Source organism: Pteropus medius, unplaced genomic scaffold, assembly GCF_902729225.1.
Source record: "Pteropus medius unplaced genomic scaffold, Ma_sr-lr_union100, whole genome shotgun sequence".
Lineage (NCBI taxonomy): Eukaryota > Metazoa > Chordata > Mammalia > Chiroptera > Pteropodidae > Pteropus > Pteropus medius.
This window is the reverse complement of record NW_024349802.1, coordinates 30058030-30080933: the sequence shown is the minus strand read 5'-3', so window position 1 is coordinate 30080933 and position 22904 is coordinate 30058030. Positions and strand designations below refer to the sequence as shown.

The 22904-nt window shown below is 34.5% G+C and overlaps 1 protein-coding gene and 1 pseudogene across 1 annotated transcript in view; one reads left to right on the top strand and one right to left on the bottom strand.

The window, feature by feature from the left end:
• The first annotated feature begins 1088 nt into the window (after positions 1–1088).
• Positions 1089–22904, top strand: part of KCNH8 (potassium voltage-gated channel subfamily H member 8) — a 306005-nt gene continuing 284189 nt past the window's right edge. The window contains exon 1 of the mRNA XM_039836783.1: positions 1089–1370. Coding sequence (XP_039692717.1) covers positions 1295–1370 — 76 coding nt within the window. The 5' untranslated portion in view covers positions 1089–1294. The remainder of the gene's footprint in view (positions 1371–22904) is intronic.
• Positions 15634–15749, bottom strand: LOC120581827 (uncharacterized; annotated as a pseudogene).

Here is a 22904-nt window from a genome sequence, read left to right as displayed (position 1 = left end):
AACGTTGCCAGGGAAAGGGAGTCCCCCCTGCGTGAGCAAGGGGAAGAAGGACAGGGAGAGACCACTTTCGCTTTCCTAGACACATGCCGTTCCAGGGACTCGGCCAGGTTTCCTACCTGGAGGTGCCAGTCTTGGAGGGAGCCTCGCCTTTGGGCAGGGGGAGAGGGGGCAGGCTAGGCTAATTTGTGTGGAAGCTAATTTTACAAGGCGTCTTCACTGTTTTTACTTACATTATATATTTTTTCGAATCAATAAAAAAACAGCAAACTTTCCTGGAAATGTTTTATTCACATTTCGCCGGAGTGAGAAACAATATATTGTCCATATGAAAAAGCTATTATTATTTTCTTTTATTTTAGAATGGCTTGGGAAATCAACAGCAAATTGGGGAAAGGGGCTGAAAGAACTCTTTTTGGAGGGAAAGAAGGAGAGGTGGAAAAATCTCTGCGCTTTGGACTAGTTCCCGGGTTGAAAGACCAGGGTCACTGGGGAGGGGACCGCGCAATTAACTCCAGGCAGCCCTGCTCCAGTCTTGGGAACTCACAATGGCAGGTGCGCCGGAAGGGGGCCACCTCCCCCTGGGGCTCCTGGCTGCCTCAGCTCCCGTTGGACACCCCTGAGGAGCCTCCCTCCTCCCAAGTTCCAGGCTGAGGCCGGGTACCTGCCGCGACCTGTCTCCTCCCCTTCTCCAATACCACACCCATGGGACTCCGGTCTCCCCGGGAGAGGGACAAAGCGAGAACAAAGGGGTCTTTGTTCACTGGCTCCTGGGGGGCGGGAGCTGTGCTCGCTTACGCTTCCCCGCGCCCCTCGGAGCGCGGGAGTCTCAGCGCCACCCAGCACCGAGGGCGGTGCTCCACGACCCCAGCGCCTTAGGTCAGGGCGTGGCCCCCCAGGCCACCGCAGGCTCTTTCTGGGAGGGCGGGCGAAGGCGAGGCGCGGCGACGCCTGGCGGGCACTGCCGCCCCGCGGGGACGGTGGCGGGGGGCGGGGGAAGGACGGATTTCGGCAGCTGGCGGAGGTGGAGGGGGCGGGAGAGGGAGCCTGCGCCGGACTGAGCCCGGAGGAGCGGGGCGGGCTTCGAGAGCGCTCTCGGGGCTGCTCCTGCCAGAGCAGCGGTGGCTGGAACTCGCTCCCTCTCTTCAATCTCCCCCCTTGCCTTGATCGGCCCCAACGCCACGCCAGGCCCCCCTCCCTGCCGTTATCACGCTCCCCTTCTCCCTTCTTGGCACTTTCCTCTCGAACCATCCTTGTGGACAAACTTTGATGGAGAATTTCACACCACGCTGGAAAAATGCCGGTTATGAAAGGATTACTGGCGCCCCAGAACACCTTCTTAGACACCATCGCCACCCGTTTTGACGGAACACGTAAGTCTTGCACTTCGACGACTTGCATAGTATTTTTTTGAGAATGATTTATTCTTGTATACATTACTTTCGCTCCCACTTCCTTTTTGCACCAACGGAGTGAATCTCCTTCTGTTCTTGCCAAGGTGTCTTTTGTGCGGAGAATTTTTTTCCTCTCATGGTTCGGTGCAGTATTACCACTTTGGTGTAGTTGGCCCCCTTGACTTCTTGGGTTTGTAAGGACTGGGAAAAGGGCCTGAAGAGAGACTAACGCCCGTGTTCGCTGTGGGAATTGTTTTGTTTTGTTTTGTTTTTTTATAATTATGAGATGAGAGTGGGAATTATCCATATTGGTGAAATGCCACAGTATCCTACAGTTTCAAGTCTCCTTAGATTATAGGGAGAGTTTGGAACGTTCTTCGTCTATGGAGCTTCATTCTGTGAGGTCTTTCAGACGGGCATGATTTCCATTCTGAGTTTAAGAAACGCAAACAAGTATCAGGATTGCAAAGTGTAAGATTTCTGTAGGATTCTAAGTACTGTGAATTTGTCAGAATCGTGGTTCTTGCCTTTAAACTAGAATAGCATGCCTCTCAATCCGGAAATTAACCTAAAACTCGAGGAGAAATTGTTGGGAGAGAAGCTGAGCATTGGAAAGACTTATTTAACCATTAGAGAAAGTTTCGACATTTTTTTGAGGATGATCTATTATTGGACTTTTAGCCTGTTTAAGCTACAAATAATAATAATAAAGATATGGTGTTGTGTGACTGCTTGGTGACTGTCCAGAATCATCTGCGTTTTCTCTTTCAGGACCACGGTCAGGTCCCCGTTCCCTTCTCAAGCTCCCTTCTTGAGCCTGTTGGTTTTTTCAGTAGACTTTCTCTCTGTAATTGGGAATCTGTCCTCTTCTCACTCCCAACAAATGCTCTCAGTTGGTTTTATTATGAGTATCCACACCTTCCCCCTAGCTTATGTTGCTTCTGTGTTCTATCTTTCCTTTTTCTGCCTATTACACAAGACTCATAGAAACTCATTTATTCTAAAGGCTTTTTCAGTGATTCGAGTATCGTCTTTTACTATGATGGTTTATTATTTTGGGATAGCTGCTATGGGAGAGCACATCTAATTTTATTTCCACTCCAGCAATTTAGTTATACACTATTATGATGCTGGGAAGTATGTCCTGGACTTTTGCACTTCAGGAATAGTTGGAAAAGTTTACATGGGAGAGAAATGAAACATCTACTTGAGTTTGTTCAATTTTCATTTTTTACATCCAGCGTATTCATGGTTGTTGATGTGGATATTCTTCCAGTGGTATTCATCTTTAGATTTAGCCATTCTCTCCCCTTTTATATTCTAGATGTGTCAGGCTGTATAAGTTAAGTGCAATGTTACTATATATCTGTCTTCTTTAGATAATATAAGAGAAAATACTGTAATAAAACTTCAAGTCCTTGACACTGACTACCATTACCTCCACCACCTGGCCACCATACAAACTCACCACTGCTGTCTCTAACCATGCCTGATTGTGGGTACTACTATTTATTACCTTAGGAACTGATCAGTTTCATGTGGGTGTTTAGTCTTGAAGTTGCAAATTTAAACCCAAAAAGCTTCCAATATTGACCACAAATGCATCTTCTGAAAATGAGGTAATTGGTAAATGGTAGTTGCTTATTTCATTGTCAGTTAAAATTCAATGGAGTGCAATGTCTAGTGAATCATCCCGGCATAGCCCTGGGAATTACTGCAGGGTTAAATTTAGATGTCAATTGTTAATAAGAGGGGCTTTGGATCACCAGTGTGAGGCAATCTCTCTCACTATAACATTTGATAAGCAGAGGACATGTAGAGAAAGATGGGTGTACTAGTGAGTAGCTCTTTTTCTACTTTAACTACACATTAATGTTAATAAAATAGGTTAGAAATTTAAAAATTCTTATTTGGGAAGACCATAATCACATATCAGCATTTAGAATGACAAAAAAACTAAAACTGTTAGAGCATGCTTGGTCTGTATTCCACAGGAGAATCTCTGGAGGGAACCACTTTGTATGATATCAATCTGAAAATCAGTGAAGCAAATTTCAAAGTGATAAGTAACATAAAGGTTTTGTTTAAAACATTTAATAAATGGCCTTTATCCCAACAAACCCCATTTAATGAAAGAGGATTGTATTTTCTCATTTGCTTTTTGTTTGAATTGTCAGAGGACTTTAATAATTTGAAACTTAAAAACATATATATATTTTAAACAAATTTTTAGCCACAAATTTTGCTGTATCTTGAATCATGAGCATACAGTTTCCTCTGCTAAATATTTAGTTTATTTTATTATGCTATATTTTCTTTGTTGACACAGTTTTATTAAGTATAACTACTATCCTTGAAACTCTTTTCCTATGATTATCCTTCTTTCTCTTCATTTTTTATAGTAGTCATTTATTTCCTTGTTCAGATAAAACCATTTGCAAGTTTTAAGTTTGCAAAATTGCCACCCTCCAAAAAAATTACCCACTATACTTAAAAGTGAATAATGTTATTGTACTCAAAGAAAGTATAATGTGTTTACTTGGTACATTTTCTGCAATATTTGTTAGATATATTTTATAGTCATGTTAATTTTTTATTTTATTTTATTTTATTTTGGACAATTCTGATGAAAAAATAAGAGAGCAAACAATAACCCTGGCAAACTACTTTACTAACTTAACCACAATGTAGTATTATTGTTAGCCTTATTGACTTAATGTCGTAATGGAAAATAAAACTTAAAACGTCATCTAAAATTTCTGCCAGGAAAATAAAATAAGCAAATGACAATAAAAGCCTATAACATAAACTTACTAATATATCAGTTGAGGTATTATCACAAGGCAGCATAAAACAAGTTAATGTATTTTATCATCTAGTGACGTTTTATTGTTTTACATAATAGTGTATTTTTTCTTTTAATATTTAAGAAGTTATCTCTTTGTCAAGATTAAAAGACAATTGTGGACAGCTAATTGAAACTATTTTTGTATACAATATAATTTTTAAAAACTATTAGAAAATATAAATTTTTTCATATAAAACTACCTTAAAATATATTTACTCTTGAAATATGTTCTCCTGGTTTAATTGAAGTGTAAATGAGACTTAAAATAACTAAGAACCTCACAAGTATTGAATATGTGTATTCCATTTAGGGAAAAAAGTAACTCCAGTGAATTTATTTGACTCATTTTACGTAGCCATACTTTTCATTTGAAAGACTCTAACACACACACACACACACACACACAATCTTACTATTATGACCTGCATATAGTTCATTCCTGTGTAGTTCTATTTTTAAAACATGATAATGTATTTTTAAAAATGTTTTCTTAGTAGACTGTTGCTTTAAGTACATGGATATTAATCTAGACAAAGGGAAATTATAATATGACAACATGTAAGTACATATTTTATAAAATAATTTTTCAGTACAAATATTTACCATAAAATACCATTTGAGGAAAACACATTTTTTTCTTGAGAATATAAAAATTTCAGAAAGAAATGTCCATTTTCAAATATTATGTGCATTAGCCTCTATTTTCTAGTCATATCAAAATTTGGCCAGAATAATTTCCCTTTGGGGTTAGTGAGGCAAGATTTAAACTTTAAAAGAAGTTTGTAGCCCAGTGGATTCTATTAAGGAAATTTCAGTCAAAGCTTTCATAATAACAGCTCTTCAGAAACTCATTGATATTTGAACATACTTTATGTATTCCCGTATAGATTGTTCAAGTGGTCCAAGGGAACTTGTTAAAATCAAAATACTTCTTTTACAGAGACTAGCCTCTGTGGTTTTTCCTTTTCTTCTTTATGCTTTCATCAAGATACATAGATCTCTTGACATTAGAAGCATAGAGGGAAGGGTAATATGGCTAATGCCATAAGAAGAGAGAATAATGTGAGACAGTGGAGATCTTCCTAAGACTTTGCAGAGTTGTAGTTTGAAGAATATTGTCAAAGGCATTTAGCCAATAAAAAAAGAATGTGCTCCATTCTGTGGTCTGCCTGTAAAAGGCTGTTACATGAAAACGTTCAAGGAAATAGCTAGCACTCCATACATATCTCCCTACAAATGGAAGTTTATGAAGACTTAAAAAAATTTTTTAATTCTTTGCCTGCGCTTATAGTCTTTTTATTCCTATTCTTTGTATTTAGGGAGTTAGTTCCAGTGTTAGTTTTCTACCTCTGTGTAATAAATTACCACAAACTTAGTGGCTAATATCACATTTTCTGTGGGCCAGACATTCAGGCAAAAATGAGCTGGGTCCTCTGCTCAGGCCTCATAAGGTGACAAACAAGTTGTCAGTTGGGGCTGTGGTCTCAGCTCTGAGGCTCCAGTCCCTCTGCCAAGTTCACACAGTTGTTGACAGAATTTAGGTCTTTGTGGTTTTACGATTGAGGTCCCTATTTTCTTGCTAGCTGTCAACCAAGGACTTGCCTCAGCAACTAGAAGCTGCCCTGAGGTTCTTGCCACATACGCTGTTCTATAGGCCCTCCTGCAACAGAACAACTCATTTCTTCAAGACAAGCAGGAATATCTTTCTTTTAAGTGCTCATCTAAGTCAAGCCTACCCAGGATGGTCTCCCTTCTGGTAACTCAAAGTCAACTGATTATTGATCTTAATTCCATCTGTAAAATCTCTTTTAAAATCATATATCCTTGGAATTAACCTAAGTATACTACAACAGATGATTGGATAAAGAAGCTGTGGTACATATATACAATGGAATATTACTCAGCCATAAGAAGAGATGAAATACTGCCATTTGCAACAACATGGATGGACCTTGAAATAATCATACTAAGTGAAATAAGCCAGACAGAAAAAGTTGAAAACCACATGATATAACTTATATGTTAGGATATAAACTTAAAAACAACAAACAGGATTCCATGGACAATAGACTTGTGAAGGAGGGTAGGGGTGGGGAGGGGGAGGTAGATGGGGTAAAAGGTCAAATATGTGCTGACAGAAAGAAAATCTAACTATGGACAGTAACACACAATACTATATATATATATATATTATTATGTTATATATATATATATATATATATATATATATACACACACACCTCACTGTTAAATTGTACAGCTGAAACTTACTGGATTTTGTTAACCAATGTCACCATAATAAAAATTAATTTAAAAAAAAAGAAAAAACTGAAAAAAAAAATGGAAGGTAAAAAATAGTAAAATTTTATGTCCTGTTCACACTTAAGGGAAATGGATTATACAGGATGTGAATACGGAAGTTGGGAATCTTGGGTGCTGTCTTAGAATTCCATCTACTACAGGTGCTATTGCCTTGTTATACTATCATGCGAAGCCTAATGCTCTCACATTTGTTATTCTATGATGCAGCTTTATTGGGCACGCTGTGTATTTCTGTATACATGTAAACTCTGCTGAGTTTACTTCTGAAATCTTTGTGAATATAAGGTCCAGCTCACTGGAGGAATGGTTTTCCTTCACGTTTGGTGATGGCACATGAGTATGGTGAGCTGTGTTGTCAGATTCTTTATTCTTCAATCTAGAAGTAATGTAGAAGAAATAAGAATATTTTCAGAATATTACTCCCAGCCTCTTGACAGGGTGCTCTCTCTTTCCAGATAAAGAAGGTTGCATAGTGTCTGTTTTTCTGTGTACTTAGTCTGCCCTGGATGGGGAACCAGTCCAAGAATGTGGCAACTGCAAAGAATGATACCCGAGTCAGATCTTTGCACTGTAAGGGGACTGGGCTGTTTCCACCTTATTAACTTTCTGGGCCAACTATGTTTTAAAACAGTATATTTTCTATCTCTTTTTTGTGTCTCTAACCATTTTTCAGTTTTAAGAAACTCCACACTATGCACTGGTGTATTGATGTTAACTGTGTTAAAGTAAATAATGTCCTTTATTTAAACTTTATTTTAGGTTTACTAAAAACTAGAAAGGAAGAAAATGAGAAGGAAAGGGAGGCGAGAATAGAAAGGAGGAGTGAGAATTATTTGTTCTCATTCTTTTGACTTTGTAAATGCATTCTTTACCCTGCTAAGGACTCATTGCAGGGGTTCTCATAACTTTCCTCGACGAGCAAAGTGTTTGATTTACAAGAATTAGATTTATATCTTTACAAGAAATACATTTCTTTAAATGAGTGAGATATATAAATAATAAGAAAAGTTTTATTACATAGTCTTTAAAAATATTACATCATTTTGTTTCAACATCATCATATAGAGGAAAATAGATAGTTAATATAATAAGAATGCAAGTTATGTCTACCATATTTTTTTTCTAGATTCTGGCATTTGGCATCACCTGTAGACCAAAGGTCATGGCACAAGACCCCTTCTTGCATGAGAAATATATTGAAGGTCTTGAATTATCAGTTTCTAGGATATATTAGACCTAATGTACTTCTGGGAGGGCACAGTCTCTCTAGAGGTATCTTTATGCATTCATTCAGTCAGTCAGTCAATCAATCATTTCTTTGATGATATTTAATCATCACTGATTATATAAAAAGCCATCATGCTAAGATCTTTGGGATAAATCAAGCTTGTCCTCTCAAAGAGGACAATGAATGTATGCACAAATTATTATAATATAGTTTAAAAAGGAATAAGAATATTCAGGAGGTACAGGCAAAGGACTATGCATGTTTGGATGAGGGAGGAATAATTTCTGTGAAGGAAAGATCTGGGAGGGCTTCATATGATAAATGACTTCTGAGTGGAAATGATTGGCTCATATATAATAAGGGCAAAAATAATACTCTACTTACTTTGCCAATTTGTGTAGCACTTATTGAAGCTAAAAAGGAGGGTCTCTAGGGAGAATAACAACTATCTTAGAGGATGTGAAGGGGGAAAGATAGAGGCAGGAAGACAACGGAAAGTCTGTTAGTACAGAGACAGAGTATCTTTAAAGCCAGAGTGCTTTGTCATAATAAGCCATTGGAGGCGATAGATCCGTCTTGGTAAGAGAAGTATGGTGCCATCTATGCATGGTGCAAAAACTCTCAACTTTCCCATATTCTACAATTTGGTGCATAAAATAGGGGAAATGTCAACCTTGAAACCTAAGATGTTTCTTCTTACTATCTCTTCTAATAATACTTGAATGGGAGTCCCATAGAATGTAGTGGAATCAATGTGTTTATTTTTTCATTAATATCTGCTTTGCCCAAGGAGCTAATTTTGTCTTAGGAAAGGGAAAGATTGATTTCTGACTACATAGCTGAGTCCTCTTCTCCAGTGCTGTTCACTCCATGTTGTACTGTAGAATTATGCCTGGAGAAGAAAAAGAATTGAGAGAGTGCTAGAATTCAGTCCCAGTGAAGTCAACTGGAGAAATGCCAACAGTAAAAGGTACAGAATTGCAACTGCTGCAGAGATAGGATTCACCCGGCAATGTATATTTGCTGATATAGTCTAGATGCTAAGTTTTTAAATCCATTTTGGTTTAGCAGAGGCTACAAACAAACAAACAAAAAAGATGAGGCTTCAACTTTACTTATTCATATTTAGCAATGGGAGCAATGGAAGAATCTTTTCAGTAAATTAAAGAATTCATATTTAGCAACAGGAGCAATGGAAGAATCTTCTCAGTAAATTAAACAGTCAATTATATTTCTTGGCTTATAAATTCCCCGGAAGATATATTTTGCTTACTTTTGTAGCTGTTAATGCAACTATCTATATCCCTTAAACCCTCCAAAATTCACTTGTCCCCAAGAGAACTTATTTAATAATCTTTTCTAGCCTACGAATTCTATCTGTCTTCTATGTTTTCTGGTCCCATTATTGGCATCACCACCCACCCATTCCTCCAAGCTCAAAATCTGAGTTGGCCTCGAATGCTCACAGGTCTAATCTGTTATCAGGTCTTTGAGATTTTACTCTAGAAATGCCGTACTTTGGCCCCTCATCTCCTTTTTCATTACCTCTGCTTTAGTTTGGATCTTTTGTTTCTTATATACACAATTGCAACCTTGCTCTAATTAGACTTCTGTGGCCATAAGCCCTTATCCTGCTCATTGACTCCTCCTTCAGTCTACATTGTCCCCAGAGTGATTTCTGTTAAAAGCAGTATGACCATTTAGTCATGTAACCCTCCTACTTAAAGCTATTCATTGGCTCCCTGTTATCTCTTGGGGAATATCCAAAGTCCTTAGTGTCATCTGACTTTAGTGTCACTTAAAGAGCAAGATCCCTTATTATTTTCTAAACCCATCCTGAAGTTTACCTTCTATTTGAACTCTGTCTGTGAGGCTCCAAGTAGAGTTGGGTGACATTTCCTCGATGCTTCCACATTACTTTGCCCATTCCTCTACTCAGCTCTTATATGTGCTCTAATTATCTGCTTTCATATTTCAACACTCAACTATCAACTCTTGGAAGCCTTGACTGTGTTTTCATTCATTTTGTATCCCCTTTGCTTAGACTTCTGATTGGAACAAAGTCTTTGCTCAATAAACATTTCTTTGAGTAAAAGACTTAAATTCCTTGAAGCCCAGGGCTGTATATTAATTGTCTTATTTTCCTTTCAATGGTAGCTGTTATTGTTTTTATTCAGTTTTCTATGATTAAATTTAGTTTTGAAACATGATTCTAGATTGGCTTTCAGTCCCTCATTTTCACATGGTTCGAGTACTAATTTCTTTAATAAAACTCTAATGATAATAGTGGCTACCATTTAAGGCATGTCTATATGTACACACACTGTGTGCTGTGCTAGTGCTTTATCTGTTTTTACCACAATCCAACAACCCAGTGAGGAGCATGGCAGCCCCCCTTTTTGTTACAGATGACAGAACTCGAGTTCAGAATTTTTCTACGTTATTATACTAGCTTACTATAGCCTGTGATTTTTCTACTATATCACACTGCTTCTAAAATGTGGCAGTTTTTATAGTAAGTATAAACAGACTGGAACAATCTGTGGTATCATTTCTAGTTTCTAACTCTTGCAAAAAGAAATTTCTGCTTTAAAGTTTTTAGCCATTTCTAGTTTATGGGCTGTTTTTTTTTTCTCTTTGATATATTATGCTTTAAGTACGTGTTATTTAAAGAATGTTTTTAAATTGATATTTAAGACTCATATGAAACTACTAAGTGCATTCATTGTGCAAAGCAGTTTGCTCATCAAAGAAAACCTACTGTCAATTTTTTTAAAGTAAAGAAATTCATTTTCTTTGTGATTTTGGAGCTTAGAATTTGCTGACTTTAGAATTTCATTGTAATTTTTTTTTTTTATTGTCAGGTTAATCTCTCCATAGAAGATATTCTAATTCTCTTAGCTATTACAGTGACATCATTCTGTATTTTTACCTTGTTAGTGTCTTACAGAGGACATTCCTCTATTTTGAGTCTGCTTTTATTGGGAAAAATATATTCTCCAGTATCGTGCTATTGATATTTTTATACAGATATCATTGACCTTTTCTTCTCAATGAACTTAATGGGAAGAAATAAGAGTATGTAGCTATCCAAATCTCAAATCTAATTTAAAGCTTTTTTTTCTTGTTTTCTTTTGTCATGTTTAGATCTTTTGGACAAACGTCCTTATTGTACTTGTCAGTCCAACAGAGTTTCTTATCCCAGTTATTGAACCAGAGGGAACCGAGATCAGAGCACTTAGTCTTTCCATATTTTATTTAATTTTCTTAAAAAAAAAAAAGAAGGATTCGCATAAGGAATTCATATGTTGTTGACATGTCAAATACTCAGTTAGACAAGCAGTTGACTTGTCCTAAAGTGTGGTGTTCTGGCTATTCTTTGAATGGAGAAAATAATGTAGATGACAAAATTGGCATACTTTTGACCTTAATGCCTAAATAAATGTTCTACTAGGAATTGATGGATGGTAGAAAAGAAAGAATGTCTTGGGACTTGATCTTTTGTATTATATTAATTTGATACACCTATGGTTAGGTTACATTTCAGTCATCTGAAAATGAGCCCACTATTCTCTTCCAACAAATATGTGGGTTCAGAATTTAGGATACAGAGTTAATAATCACCAAGAGTTCCTATCCATCCATATAGCGCTCCACATCATGTAGTGTATTTTTGGTTTGAAAAAAATAAAAATTATAAAATTATTTGAAAGATAGTAAGAATAATTAATATTTCTCTAGCATTTCACTATATACATTTTTTAATTTCATCATTTGAATTGCTCTTGAACTAATATATAGGAAGTGGCTTCCTATTATAATTTTTAAAGTAAAAATTTGTTGAGCATTGTTTAATATATTTAAGGTCTATTTGAATTTCCTTTTCTGGTCATTATTTATCCTTATTCATTGCCCTTTGTTAATTGCATTGTTAACGTTCTCTTTTTGACATCTATGAGGACTCTTTATATAGTAACAAAATGAATACTTTATTGCTGATGTAAATTGCCTTTTCCAATTTTGGTTGGTTGGTTGATTTTTAGATAGATAAATTAATCAATTTTTCTTTTCGAATTTCTGTTTTGTGTCATACTTAGGTGTTTTCTGTTCAGAAATTATTTTAAAAATATATTCTATGTGTTCTATCATAGTTTCACTTTGTATATTTAGTTTTTCTCTCTTCCATTAACAAGTTCTATAATTTGATTTATTAAGTATGATGTAGGGATCAAAATTTACTCTTTCTAGATTCCTATCTATTTTCCTAACAGCATTATTCAATAATTCACCTATTCCATGATGATTTGAAATGTCTAGTTTATCATAGTCTTTATTTACACATTCAATTCTTTCAACTTTTTTACTTTCAATCCTACTACATTTATTTTTTTCTTTATATGTTAGTACACAGTTTTAATTATAGGAGTTTTATTATATGTGTTAAAATGCTCATTACATTTTATTCCCCCTCCTCATAATTTAACTCATCTATCCATACTTCTTTGAAAGTCCATATGAAGTCAAGAATCATATTATCGAGCTGAAAAAAAATCTTGATGTATTTTTAATGAAATCTTCTGTAGAAAAAATAACATTTTTATGATGTTGAAAACTCAGATCCAAATGTGTTATATATATTTCTATCATTTACATCTTTTTAGGAATTTCTCAGTAAAGCTCTTGCACATTTGTTTATTTTATTCCTAGTAATTTCATCTTTATATTGCTATGTAAAATATATGTGAAGTCTTTTATTCCATTGTTTTGTTTTTTATAATTCATTCATGTTTGTTTATTGAAGGCTATTGATTCTTATGTGTTATTTTTTTTAACTATGCAGCTTGCTGAGTTTCTGCTATTTTTAAAAATAATTTTGCAGTTGGTTTCTTGCAGTGTGTTTCTTGAGGTTTTCAGGTATAAAATAATATTGTCCTCAAATAATAAAAATTTTGTTTTTTGTTTCCAATTTTTACAACTCTTACTTTTTGTCATCTTAGTTTTTCTATTGTAATTGCTTTGGCTAGTATCATAAATAATATAAAAAATGGTGTTGATAAAGAAAATCTCTCTTGTTCATGACTTTAATGAGAATTATTTTAGTGTTTTTCTAATAAGAATTTTTCTGGTTTTTAGGGGAAGAGATAGATATTTTATTGTATATTTCTGCTTTATTAAGAGACTTAGTCATGTAGTCCTGTTTTATAAAACAATTGAATTAATTGCCATTTTATCATTTATCCAAGAAATTGTTTCTTACTGAATCAATCAAAATAATAAATTTTATTGTTAGAATTCATAACATTGAACTATCCTTACATTCTTTCAATAAAAGTTATTTGGCCACGTTACTGAATTTTATAGCAGGTCCTTGAATAACGTCATTTTGTTCAATGTCGTTGCATTAATGAGAGAAAAAAAGGATTTCCGACTGGGGCCCCTGTCTGTGTGGAGTTTGCACATTCTCCTCATGTCTGCCTGGGTTTTCTCAGGTGCTCCAGTTTCCTCCCACATTCCAAAGATGTGTGCATTAGGTGAAGTGATATTTCTAAATTGTCCCTGTCTGAGTGAGTGTGGGTGTGTGTGCCAGTGGCCCTGCATTCTGTCCAGAACGGGTTCCTGGCCTAGTGCCTTGAGCTGTTCGATTAGCCTTCCACCACCCACAACTCTGAACTACAATAGGTGGGTTGGAAAATAGTTATCTTTATTGGTTTTTTCAATCTTTCTTAAATGTATGTATATCTCACATTTATTTTAATGTTTAATGTTTGAAGCGTTTTGTGTATTTATTAAGAAGTTTGGTGATGTTTCTGTGACAAGAAATTTGCCAAAAGAACTTAACTCTTGTTTACATCAATTAGTCTAAGGTAAAAACGATTTTGTTATACATCGGTTAGCTTAAAGTCACAGCTTACAAAGAACCTATTGACAACGTTATGTGAGGACTTACTGCACCTGTTAATGTTTTATTTAGAATTTTTACACTCGATATATGTGTGTATGTGTATATATAAGTGTGTGTGTAATATTGATATTTATTTTCTCTTTTTGTATGTGTGTATTATTGAATTTTGGTCAGGAAAACACACATCCATATTTATGCCCATTAATGTAACCTTATCTGGTTTAGCATTTGTACTAGATTTTTTTATATTTTAATAAATTATTATTTTTGATCATTACATTAAAATAAGCCAAAGTGGATTGATAGATCTTATAGCTTTGGCTTTGGTCTTCTCTAATAATGTTTCAGATGCTTGTATAATGAATATAGTTCTTATGTTAATATGTGCTTAAATCTGAAAGATGGCCAGCAATAATACATATCATTCATGACAATGCTTCCAGATACAAAATATTTAATAACATGTATTTATTTATCCTTTCTTAGAACAACATGCACACTGTACATCAACAAATAGCACCACGTCCTGTGAGATGCATGAAGTTACCAAGACACAATTTAGTGGAATCAATAAGAAACATGGAAAATTATAGCTTAGGTATACATAAAATATATGTAGACTGTATCTGTATTTTTGATAGTTTTTAAAATGTTTGCAATGAAACTTTCTTAGGATCAATGACCTGATAAAATTTTAAAATGTGGTTAATGAAGTTATTGAATTTCTATTTCTTAACAAAGTTGATGATGAATGTATAACTGGAAAAAAAGTCGATATTTACCTCTATCATGGCTGCCTACATTGGGGCAGTATCACTGACCACATTAAAATCAGAAGACACAAATCTGCTAAATAAGAATCAGCATGTTCTTAAAAAATTAGTAGCTGATTTATGAAGACTATGCCTGAAAATAATGATTTATTCTGCAGAAGATGTCTTGGACATACTGCTTTGTGAAGCATGGCTTTTCATTTAGATCAAAGCATTGCTCTTTTAAATGAATTTCATTCATTCTTTTTTGGGTGGGGGGGTAAGGTAAATGATGGTATAATTGACATACAATAAAATCACTCCATTTAAATACTTTAATGAATTTTGCAAAATGTATACAGTCATATAACCACCACCACAATCAAGATTTTGAACAACATCTTCCCCTTAGAAGTCAATACCCTCCCCCCACTTCCAGTCCTTAGTGACGACTAAACTGTTTCCATAGAAAATCAGTTAATTTAAATAATGCTTGAGTTTTTTGCATCAAATTCATGAATATAAGTAAAACTTTTCCAAGTTTATCCTATAGAATATAAATCATATTATTGTAAATGTTAATGTAAATTCAGTTAAAAAGATCATTTAAGATAAGGTTATTTTGTTTGTGGTGATAAGATACAGGGTCATGGTAAAGACAATGTTTATTAAATTTAAAAAATATATGAAACAAAAATGATCTTGGATTTGGTTATGGTATATGCATAATTCATTTTTGTTTTTAAAAATGGTAATATATCAATTTAATTTTATGTTCAAAAAACAATAATATGCTATCAATCACTATAGTCTGTACTGGTCAAATATTTATATATGTGAGAATTATTTACAGTAGTTACATTAGATTATATGTGATGTTAAATACAGAAAAAATATTTGGCAAGACAGTACATGGTTTCTCTTTTTACTGCCATCATCAGTCAAGTGATAATATTAAAAGTAAATTATATAAGAAATCTAAAGAATTTGGGAAAATTTTATTCCACAATTTTGTTAATATAAATATAAAATATTAAAATAAATATTTAGTGATATATATATACATGTTCTTGTTTGATATATCTTTAATTTTGATATGCCAGAAACTTTGACATGGAAGTGACTTGAGTCTCTATTTGTCTGTGATTGTTCCTAAATAATTTTTTTCACTATTATTGTATTATTATTTATGCCTACAGCACCTGGTCTTCCTAGGTGGTCTGCCATCCAAGTACTAACCAGGCCCGACCCTGCTTAGCTTCCGAGATTAGACATTGGGCTTGTTCTGGGTGGCATGGCCATAGACCATGGACCGTGGCTCCACTGGAGTGTGAACCCAGGACCTTCTGGGTGTAAAACAAATGTGCTAACTGCTACACTATGGAACCATGTCCTGTTCCTAAGCAATTTTATTGTCCTCACTTCAGAGGAAAGGAGCAAATGACCCTAGAGAGAGGCTAGTATTTTGTCCCAAAGCTAGTACTTGGGAAGGCTGGCTCTTACTCTTATCTTTTAATTGCAAACCACATGTTCTTCCTTCAACTTTACTCTGATTTTACTTTGAAAGAGGGTAAGAGAATTGACATTTAATGAGCAACCATGAACTCAGTGCTGTTTGGTATTTTCACCTATGTTAGTTTATTTAATCTCTGCAATACTAAAAGGCAGATGTTTTTATCTTTATGAGTAGAGAAATTGAAGCCCAGAAAGGTCAAAAGTCACACACTTTATAAATAGTGAAGTTGAAATTTATACATATAGTTTTGACTTTAGCAGTCTGTGTTTAGTAAAATGAGAAAAAATAGAGCTAAATTGTAAAGCATTAAATGTATATGATTAAGATCTTAATGGCCATGGTTTACTTCATTTTGAGATACTTACAAACCATGCTCTTTAAGGACACACCATTTGGTAAACTCAATTTAGAAAACCACAAAGTAGAAAAGTTTTATAAACAGCATATAGTGGATTATCCAGGAATGTACCTCCCTTGTTTGAATAAATACCGAAAATGATTCTTCTTACCTGAGGAGTCATGACCCACTTGTGTTGAAGATCACCTGAGAACTATGCTACAAGTCCAGAAGTTTGATAATATTAGAACAGATTCAGAGTTATCTATACAACAGTGTCACACTAACTTGAACTTAACAATGCTTCTGGCCTGTCAATGGTTGCTTAAGAGTGTGAGTGGGGTGGAGAGGGGTGGAATTATAAAAGAACATGAGGAAGCTTTGGAGATATGATCATTGGATAAAAACAATGGATATGATCAATCTCATGATCGTGGTGATGGCATTTGGTTGTATATATCTGCTGAACTTATCAAATTGTGCAATCTAAATGTATGCAGGTTATTGTATGTGAATTGTACTTTAACAGAAAGGTTAAAAATGCTTTCCTGAGTGATAGGGAGAAGGGTCAAGTTATAGCTACAATGCTAGGAATAACACATACTCTATATTTAATCTTCTCTGCCTTTCAATCTCTCAATGAGCAGCTTTTTCTGGTATATTACTCATTGTACTGACCCAAATTATTGAGTGTATAAGACTTGAGAAACAAGTAAAATTAACAATGAACATATTGAAATTAATAATACAAAATTACTATTTTAACAGTTAAATCATATTAAAGGTAATGTCATTTTTTTTTGTCAATAGTACAGACTTGCTTGCTATATGAGTTATCTACTGATTATTATAGCTCATGTGTTTGTGGGTTGACTGTAACATCATCTGATCCAGATCGGGCTTAGCTGGGTTGCTCTGGGGTCTTGGCTGGGCTAGCTCATGCATATGTAGATTTTCTACAGTCTGCTTCTGACTAGGCTTGGCTGGGGAAGCTTAACTGGGGCATTTCTGCTCCTTTTATGTGTTGTCATATGCTGGCCTGAGCATGATCTTATGGTGATGGCAGAGATGCAACAAAGCCAGCCCAATAACATAAACAATTCTCAAGACTTTGCTTGTGTAATATTTGCTAACATCTCATTGGTTAAACTAAGTCACATGGACAAACATAGGATGCTCCTCAATGAGCAGGCACAGAAAATTATATGTCAAAGGAATTTGGAGTCAATGACAAAATTTATCCTTCTTGCTTTATTAATATTATCTTTCGAGGTGGGAAAAACATGTTTCAAAATATAAAAGTTCTTAAAAGACTAGCCATGTTTATTTTCTTAGTAATATGACAATCTGATGTCTTGAAATGGCTTCTTTGTTTCCTCACATGCTGTTAATATTTTACATACTGTAAAATAGAAAATTTATATGCTAATTGTAAAATCTATAAAACTGTCACAAAAAAGAGAAATTCTTAATATTTCAATCTGATAGGAAACTAAGCATTCCATAAAATGCACACTTTTGCATAATGTTTTGCACAGTAAGCCCGTTTCTATAAGAATGTAAACTAAAAGAAGATGGCAATTACTTCTATCCTGTTGACCAGTATGTGCTTTGCCCCTAGCACAGTTTCTAGTAAATAGTTAAAACTTTAAGTATGTGTTGAATGAATACAAAACATTGCCTTCTCCATTAAAAGTTTTTATAAAGTGAAAGACTTTTTCTAGTTATGTAGAATCAAATTTGGTTAAATTACCATGTTAGAATGCTATCAAACAAGGGACACACCAGTAGATTTTGAAATAACAACAAGAAAACTAATAGGTTTCTTTGCAAGCTAAGGATGCTGATAGTATATAATCTTAAACTCCACACTGAAAATTCAACAGGGATATCTAGAATCCTCAAAGTTTTATAGATTTAGGCCCTCAATGGTTTTCCCACTGTGCTTCTGTAACAAAGTCATCAATGTTGGTATTTGGCACCAGGTGACGAGACCACTAAAGATTAGTATACTAAGGCTGAAGATCTGCTTATAGCAGCTTAGGTGTAGTGCTGGAATGTCAGCTGTAAATGACCAGAGAGTTTATATCCAGGCTCTTCCATTTACTAGATATTGTGATTTTTGTACACTATTTCTTAATTTTCTCTGTTATGAGTGTCTCTTTTATTTGTTGCAACACAATGAGATAGTCATGGCAAAAATTGTACCCCCATTCTAAAGATGAGGAAATTGACTATTAATTGGTTTATAATTACTGAGCAGGTGAGTGACACAGACAGAATTGGGGCCAATTATTCTAATTGTTAGTCTGTGTTTTTAAATTATATTCTTCTAGAAAGGGTTGTATGAGGGAATTGCAAAGATTTGCATAATAGAAACCTTATAGGCATTGAAACAATGTTCCTTCTGCTAATGTAGATATATCATAGCTTATTCAAAATGTTTCTTTTGTAAACCCCCAAATCTGGACAATTTTTCATTACTCCTTCAATAGGGAAGATTATGCAATGATTTTTAAAAAATTTCAGACATAGAATGTGATTCTTCTCTCCCCCTTGAAATAAAATATAAATCATTGTTTTTAGGGCTTTTTATAAGTTAATATTCTTTTACTAAATTGAAACTATTTAAGGAATGAGAGGTACAAAAGTGAATGATTATTTAGTTACTGTATCAGAATTCTAATATTTTTCTATTCTTATTGATTGGAAAGCAATTTCATTCTTTTTTTCACTTTTTTTTTTTAGATAATTGTAGATTCCCATACTCTTAAAAGAAATAATATGGAGAGATTCCACATACTCTTCATCCATTTTTCCCCAATGGTAGCATCTTGTTTTACTGTAGCGCAATATCACCATGAAATTGACTTTGATAAAATTCATCCATGTTATTCAAATTTCACCCGTGTTACATGTACTTGTGTGAGTGTGTGTGTTTACTTCAATGCAATTTTATCACGTGTGAATTTTTGTGGAACAACCACCACAGTCAAGATACAGAGAGATTTCATCACAAGGATCCCTTGTGCAACCTTTTTATAACCCTAGCCCCTGGCAACCACTAATCTGTTCTCAATCTCTATAATTTTGTCATTTCGAGAGTATTATATGCATAAAATAACACAGTAAGTACTTTTTGAGATTGATTTTTTTCACTCAGCATGATTTTCTTGAGATCCATCCAAGTTGACACATGCATCTATAAGTAGATTATTACTTTTAATTGCTGAGTAATATTTCATCCATTCATTTTGGAGCTCTAAATTTCTCATCTGTAAATTGTATGGAATGAGCTATTAGGAATAGAATGGGCTATTAGGACTTGCAACTCTAAAGGGCTAAGATGATTTGTTTGAAGAAATGTTTTGAACAAATGCTGAAATAGCTCCAAAGAGCCAACAGACCTAGCAGATGCAAATCTTAGAAAGATGATCTATGCTGCCACAGATATTTGAGTATAATCCCAGTCACATACAATTATTATTAAATATGAGGGATAGAGAGTAACAGCTTTCATTAAATTATTTATCAGTAACAAGTTTCCTTAGAAAAAAAATTGTGGAGATGCTGAATTCTCATTTCTCAAATTAAATATATATATACATACACACACACACACACACACACACACGTATATATGTATATATATACACACATACATATATAATTATTAGTTCAAAGGCTTATCTATTGAAGGGCTTGTCTCAGGGTTGGCTTTTAACCTATCGTCAGCATCCTTAGGGGCCTGGATGTGCCTGTCCTTCATTGTCCCCCTCACCATTCATCCTCCAACTAGAACAACTCTGAGATCATCTATTTTACACATGGAGGTTTGCATCAGATTTCTTTTGAAGAATGAGTTCTGTGGCTGAAAAGAAATTTTGAAAACATCAGAAATTTTGAAAACATCACCTAAACATTATATAATTGTTACTGTTTCACTGAATTAGCCTCACCCCATCCCAACTTCACTGCCTGTTACTACCTATTACTTTAGAGTCAGATTTTTCCTTCTACTTGGATGAAATCTAGGTCAAGTTTGGTGACATTTTTGGTCAATGTTGGGTAACAAAGATTTTTCGGTTACTATAGATTCAGTTAATAAAGATCCAATGTAGTGTAATAGTCACAATATCCATCTTCCTTTAAAATGGCAGCTTCTTTTGCTCCACAACAGAGGTCCAGTTTGGCCTGGCAGCCTGTGTTAGGAAAATTCCCTTCCAAGAGATTCTACTCCTCCTCCCCCATTCATTGGGCTGTCTGAGCCTCTTCCAGGGTTGAACCTGAAGGAGAGAGAGCTATGTGGGATAGAAAAGTTCTTAGTTGACAAATATTATTGTAAGTTGTCATTGACATTTTGGAACAAAACTGATGTTAGTTTGATATGTACTGTTCTAGTGAAACTGGTAGGAGCCATTCAGATTGATCACTACCCTGTTCTGATTGGTTAGTGGCTGTACAATCTGTTACATTTTTGGAATATGACAGATGCTTTGGGATTGTAGTTAAACTGATTTTCTTATTGGGCACTTTTTGGGATTCTTAAGACTTCTTCCTACACACACACACACAAACAGTATCCTAGGGGATTTACCACCTGTTTTTTCCTCCACTTAAATGATCAAATTTATCTCTAGCTTATGACTCTTTCCTCATCCTCAAGACATCCAGTGATACATCTAGAACTTCTAAGGGGATCACTTTACCACAGAGGAGTCCCTCTTGTATACGATCCTGGATGACCCCCTTCTGTTACTTTTGTACACCTGGATTACATGGAATTTGTAGGGAACACCTCATGTTCTTTGCAGGCCATGGTCAATATAACAATCTCCTCTCACTATAGTGGCAGAGCAGCTGACCAGTTACAACCACTCACTTTTAATTTGGTTTTCCCAAATTTCCGGAAGACACTCTGACTATATTATTGAAGGGCTCATTTCCTGGGCTCGAAGTGAAAAAACTATGCCTTTTCTATCTCTTGAAACTGACCCCCACCCCCTTAAATCTTCCAACTCTACCCTTTTATAACCTCGATGTGGAAAACTGTTTTTTGTTTACCTCATTAAAAAACCCTATGTGTAGTCTCTCACTTTTTGGGATGTGGAGACGTTGACACCTAATATTTTAGGATATCAACAGAAATGGGAAGGGAAATCGATATATTTTATTATTCTGTTATATAACAAAGATACCTAGCACATAGTTTTCCTTCAATAAATAGATAGTTCTAGCTAAAGTGGATCTTATGGAGCTTATCAAAGATGAATAAGTATTCTCTTGATGACTGAAAGACTGTATATATCTTTTGTTGTCAAAAAATCTCAACATAAATTTTATGTTTTATGTTATTTTGATGAAAAGCATGCATAAATGCTTTATTACAAAAGTATAAATATGATCTCATTTATTTTTCACAATTACTTGACTATTTGGGAGAGGAATTAGGTAATTTCCATTTGAGATCCATAGAGAAGATTCATATCCATGACTTACAACTATATATTCCATATTCTTTCTTTATATCACTTTATGTTAATACTTTATTCTATCATTTTTTGTGACATAGATAAAGAAATAGCATCATTTTTATTTTTACAGACATAGATATTGAAAAAAAGGATTCTTGTTTTAGGTAAAATTCATCTGTTGGATTCTTAACCTCCTATTTCTTTGCTATCCTTCTTTAACAGTTGCTCAATCTCTTTCCTCAACACACACACTCACACATACAAATGTAACCATACAATTATTTAGAATTTAGTATTACTTCAATTAAGTTTTAATTGCTTCCAAAGTATATCTTGTATAATGTAATACTGCCCCATGCTTAAGGAATTCAGAACATTTTACAGTATCAGAGAGTTAAATGGGGAAGAGATTTGGGGAATATTGTGAAACTGATTGTGCTGTTTCCTAGCACAGGCTTAAGGATGCTCAAAGTTGAATGTTCAGCCTTCCTTTAGCAAGAGTACTAGTTCTTGCTATATTTTAAGTAAAGATAATATTTTTAGCCAAATAGTCTCTTCCATATTCTTACCTGTTCTAATTTCCTCACTTATTTATTTTTATGAATTATATATATTTTTGTGAGTCATATTAATAATTTCTTTTTTTGGAACAATTCATCATATAAATAAACTTAAGTTTAAAATAAAAAACATTTTTTTTTTTTTTTACTTGCTGAGAAACTTTCTCACTGACTTAGAGTTTTTTAGCTTAAATTAGATCCCCTGGAGATTATAATTCATTTTTTTGCTCCTATTAATTCATTTATATATATCACCTTATTTTTTCAGTGACTAGAGGGGTAAAAACTAAGATTCAGGATAAAAAAGAATGATCCCTGCTTGAAGTATATTTTCAAGTTGTCGTTTGTTAAAGGTTGATGCAAATGATAGAGATACATGGCAGTTCTTCAATTCTTCGGTGTTCAAGTAGATATTCAGGAGCTTGAATCTATAAATAAATGAGTTTATCAGGAATAAGATGCCATGAATGACGTATCTGTTCACTGATTACTAATTTCACTTCAAGGACTTCATGTATGTTTTTTAAACTAGCATCTGTGACGTTTTTTGAAGTGAGCAAGGAAACATGCTAAT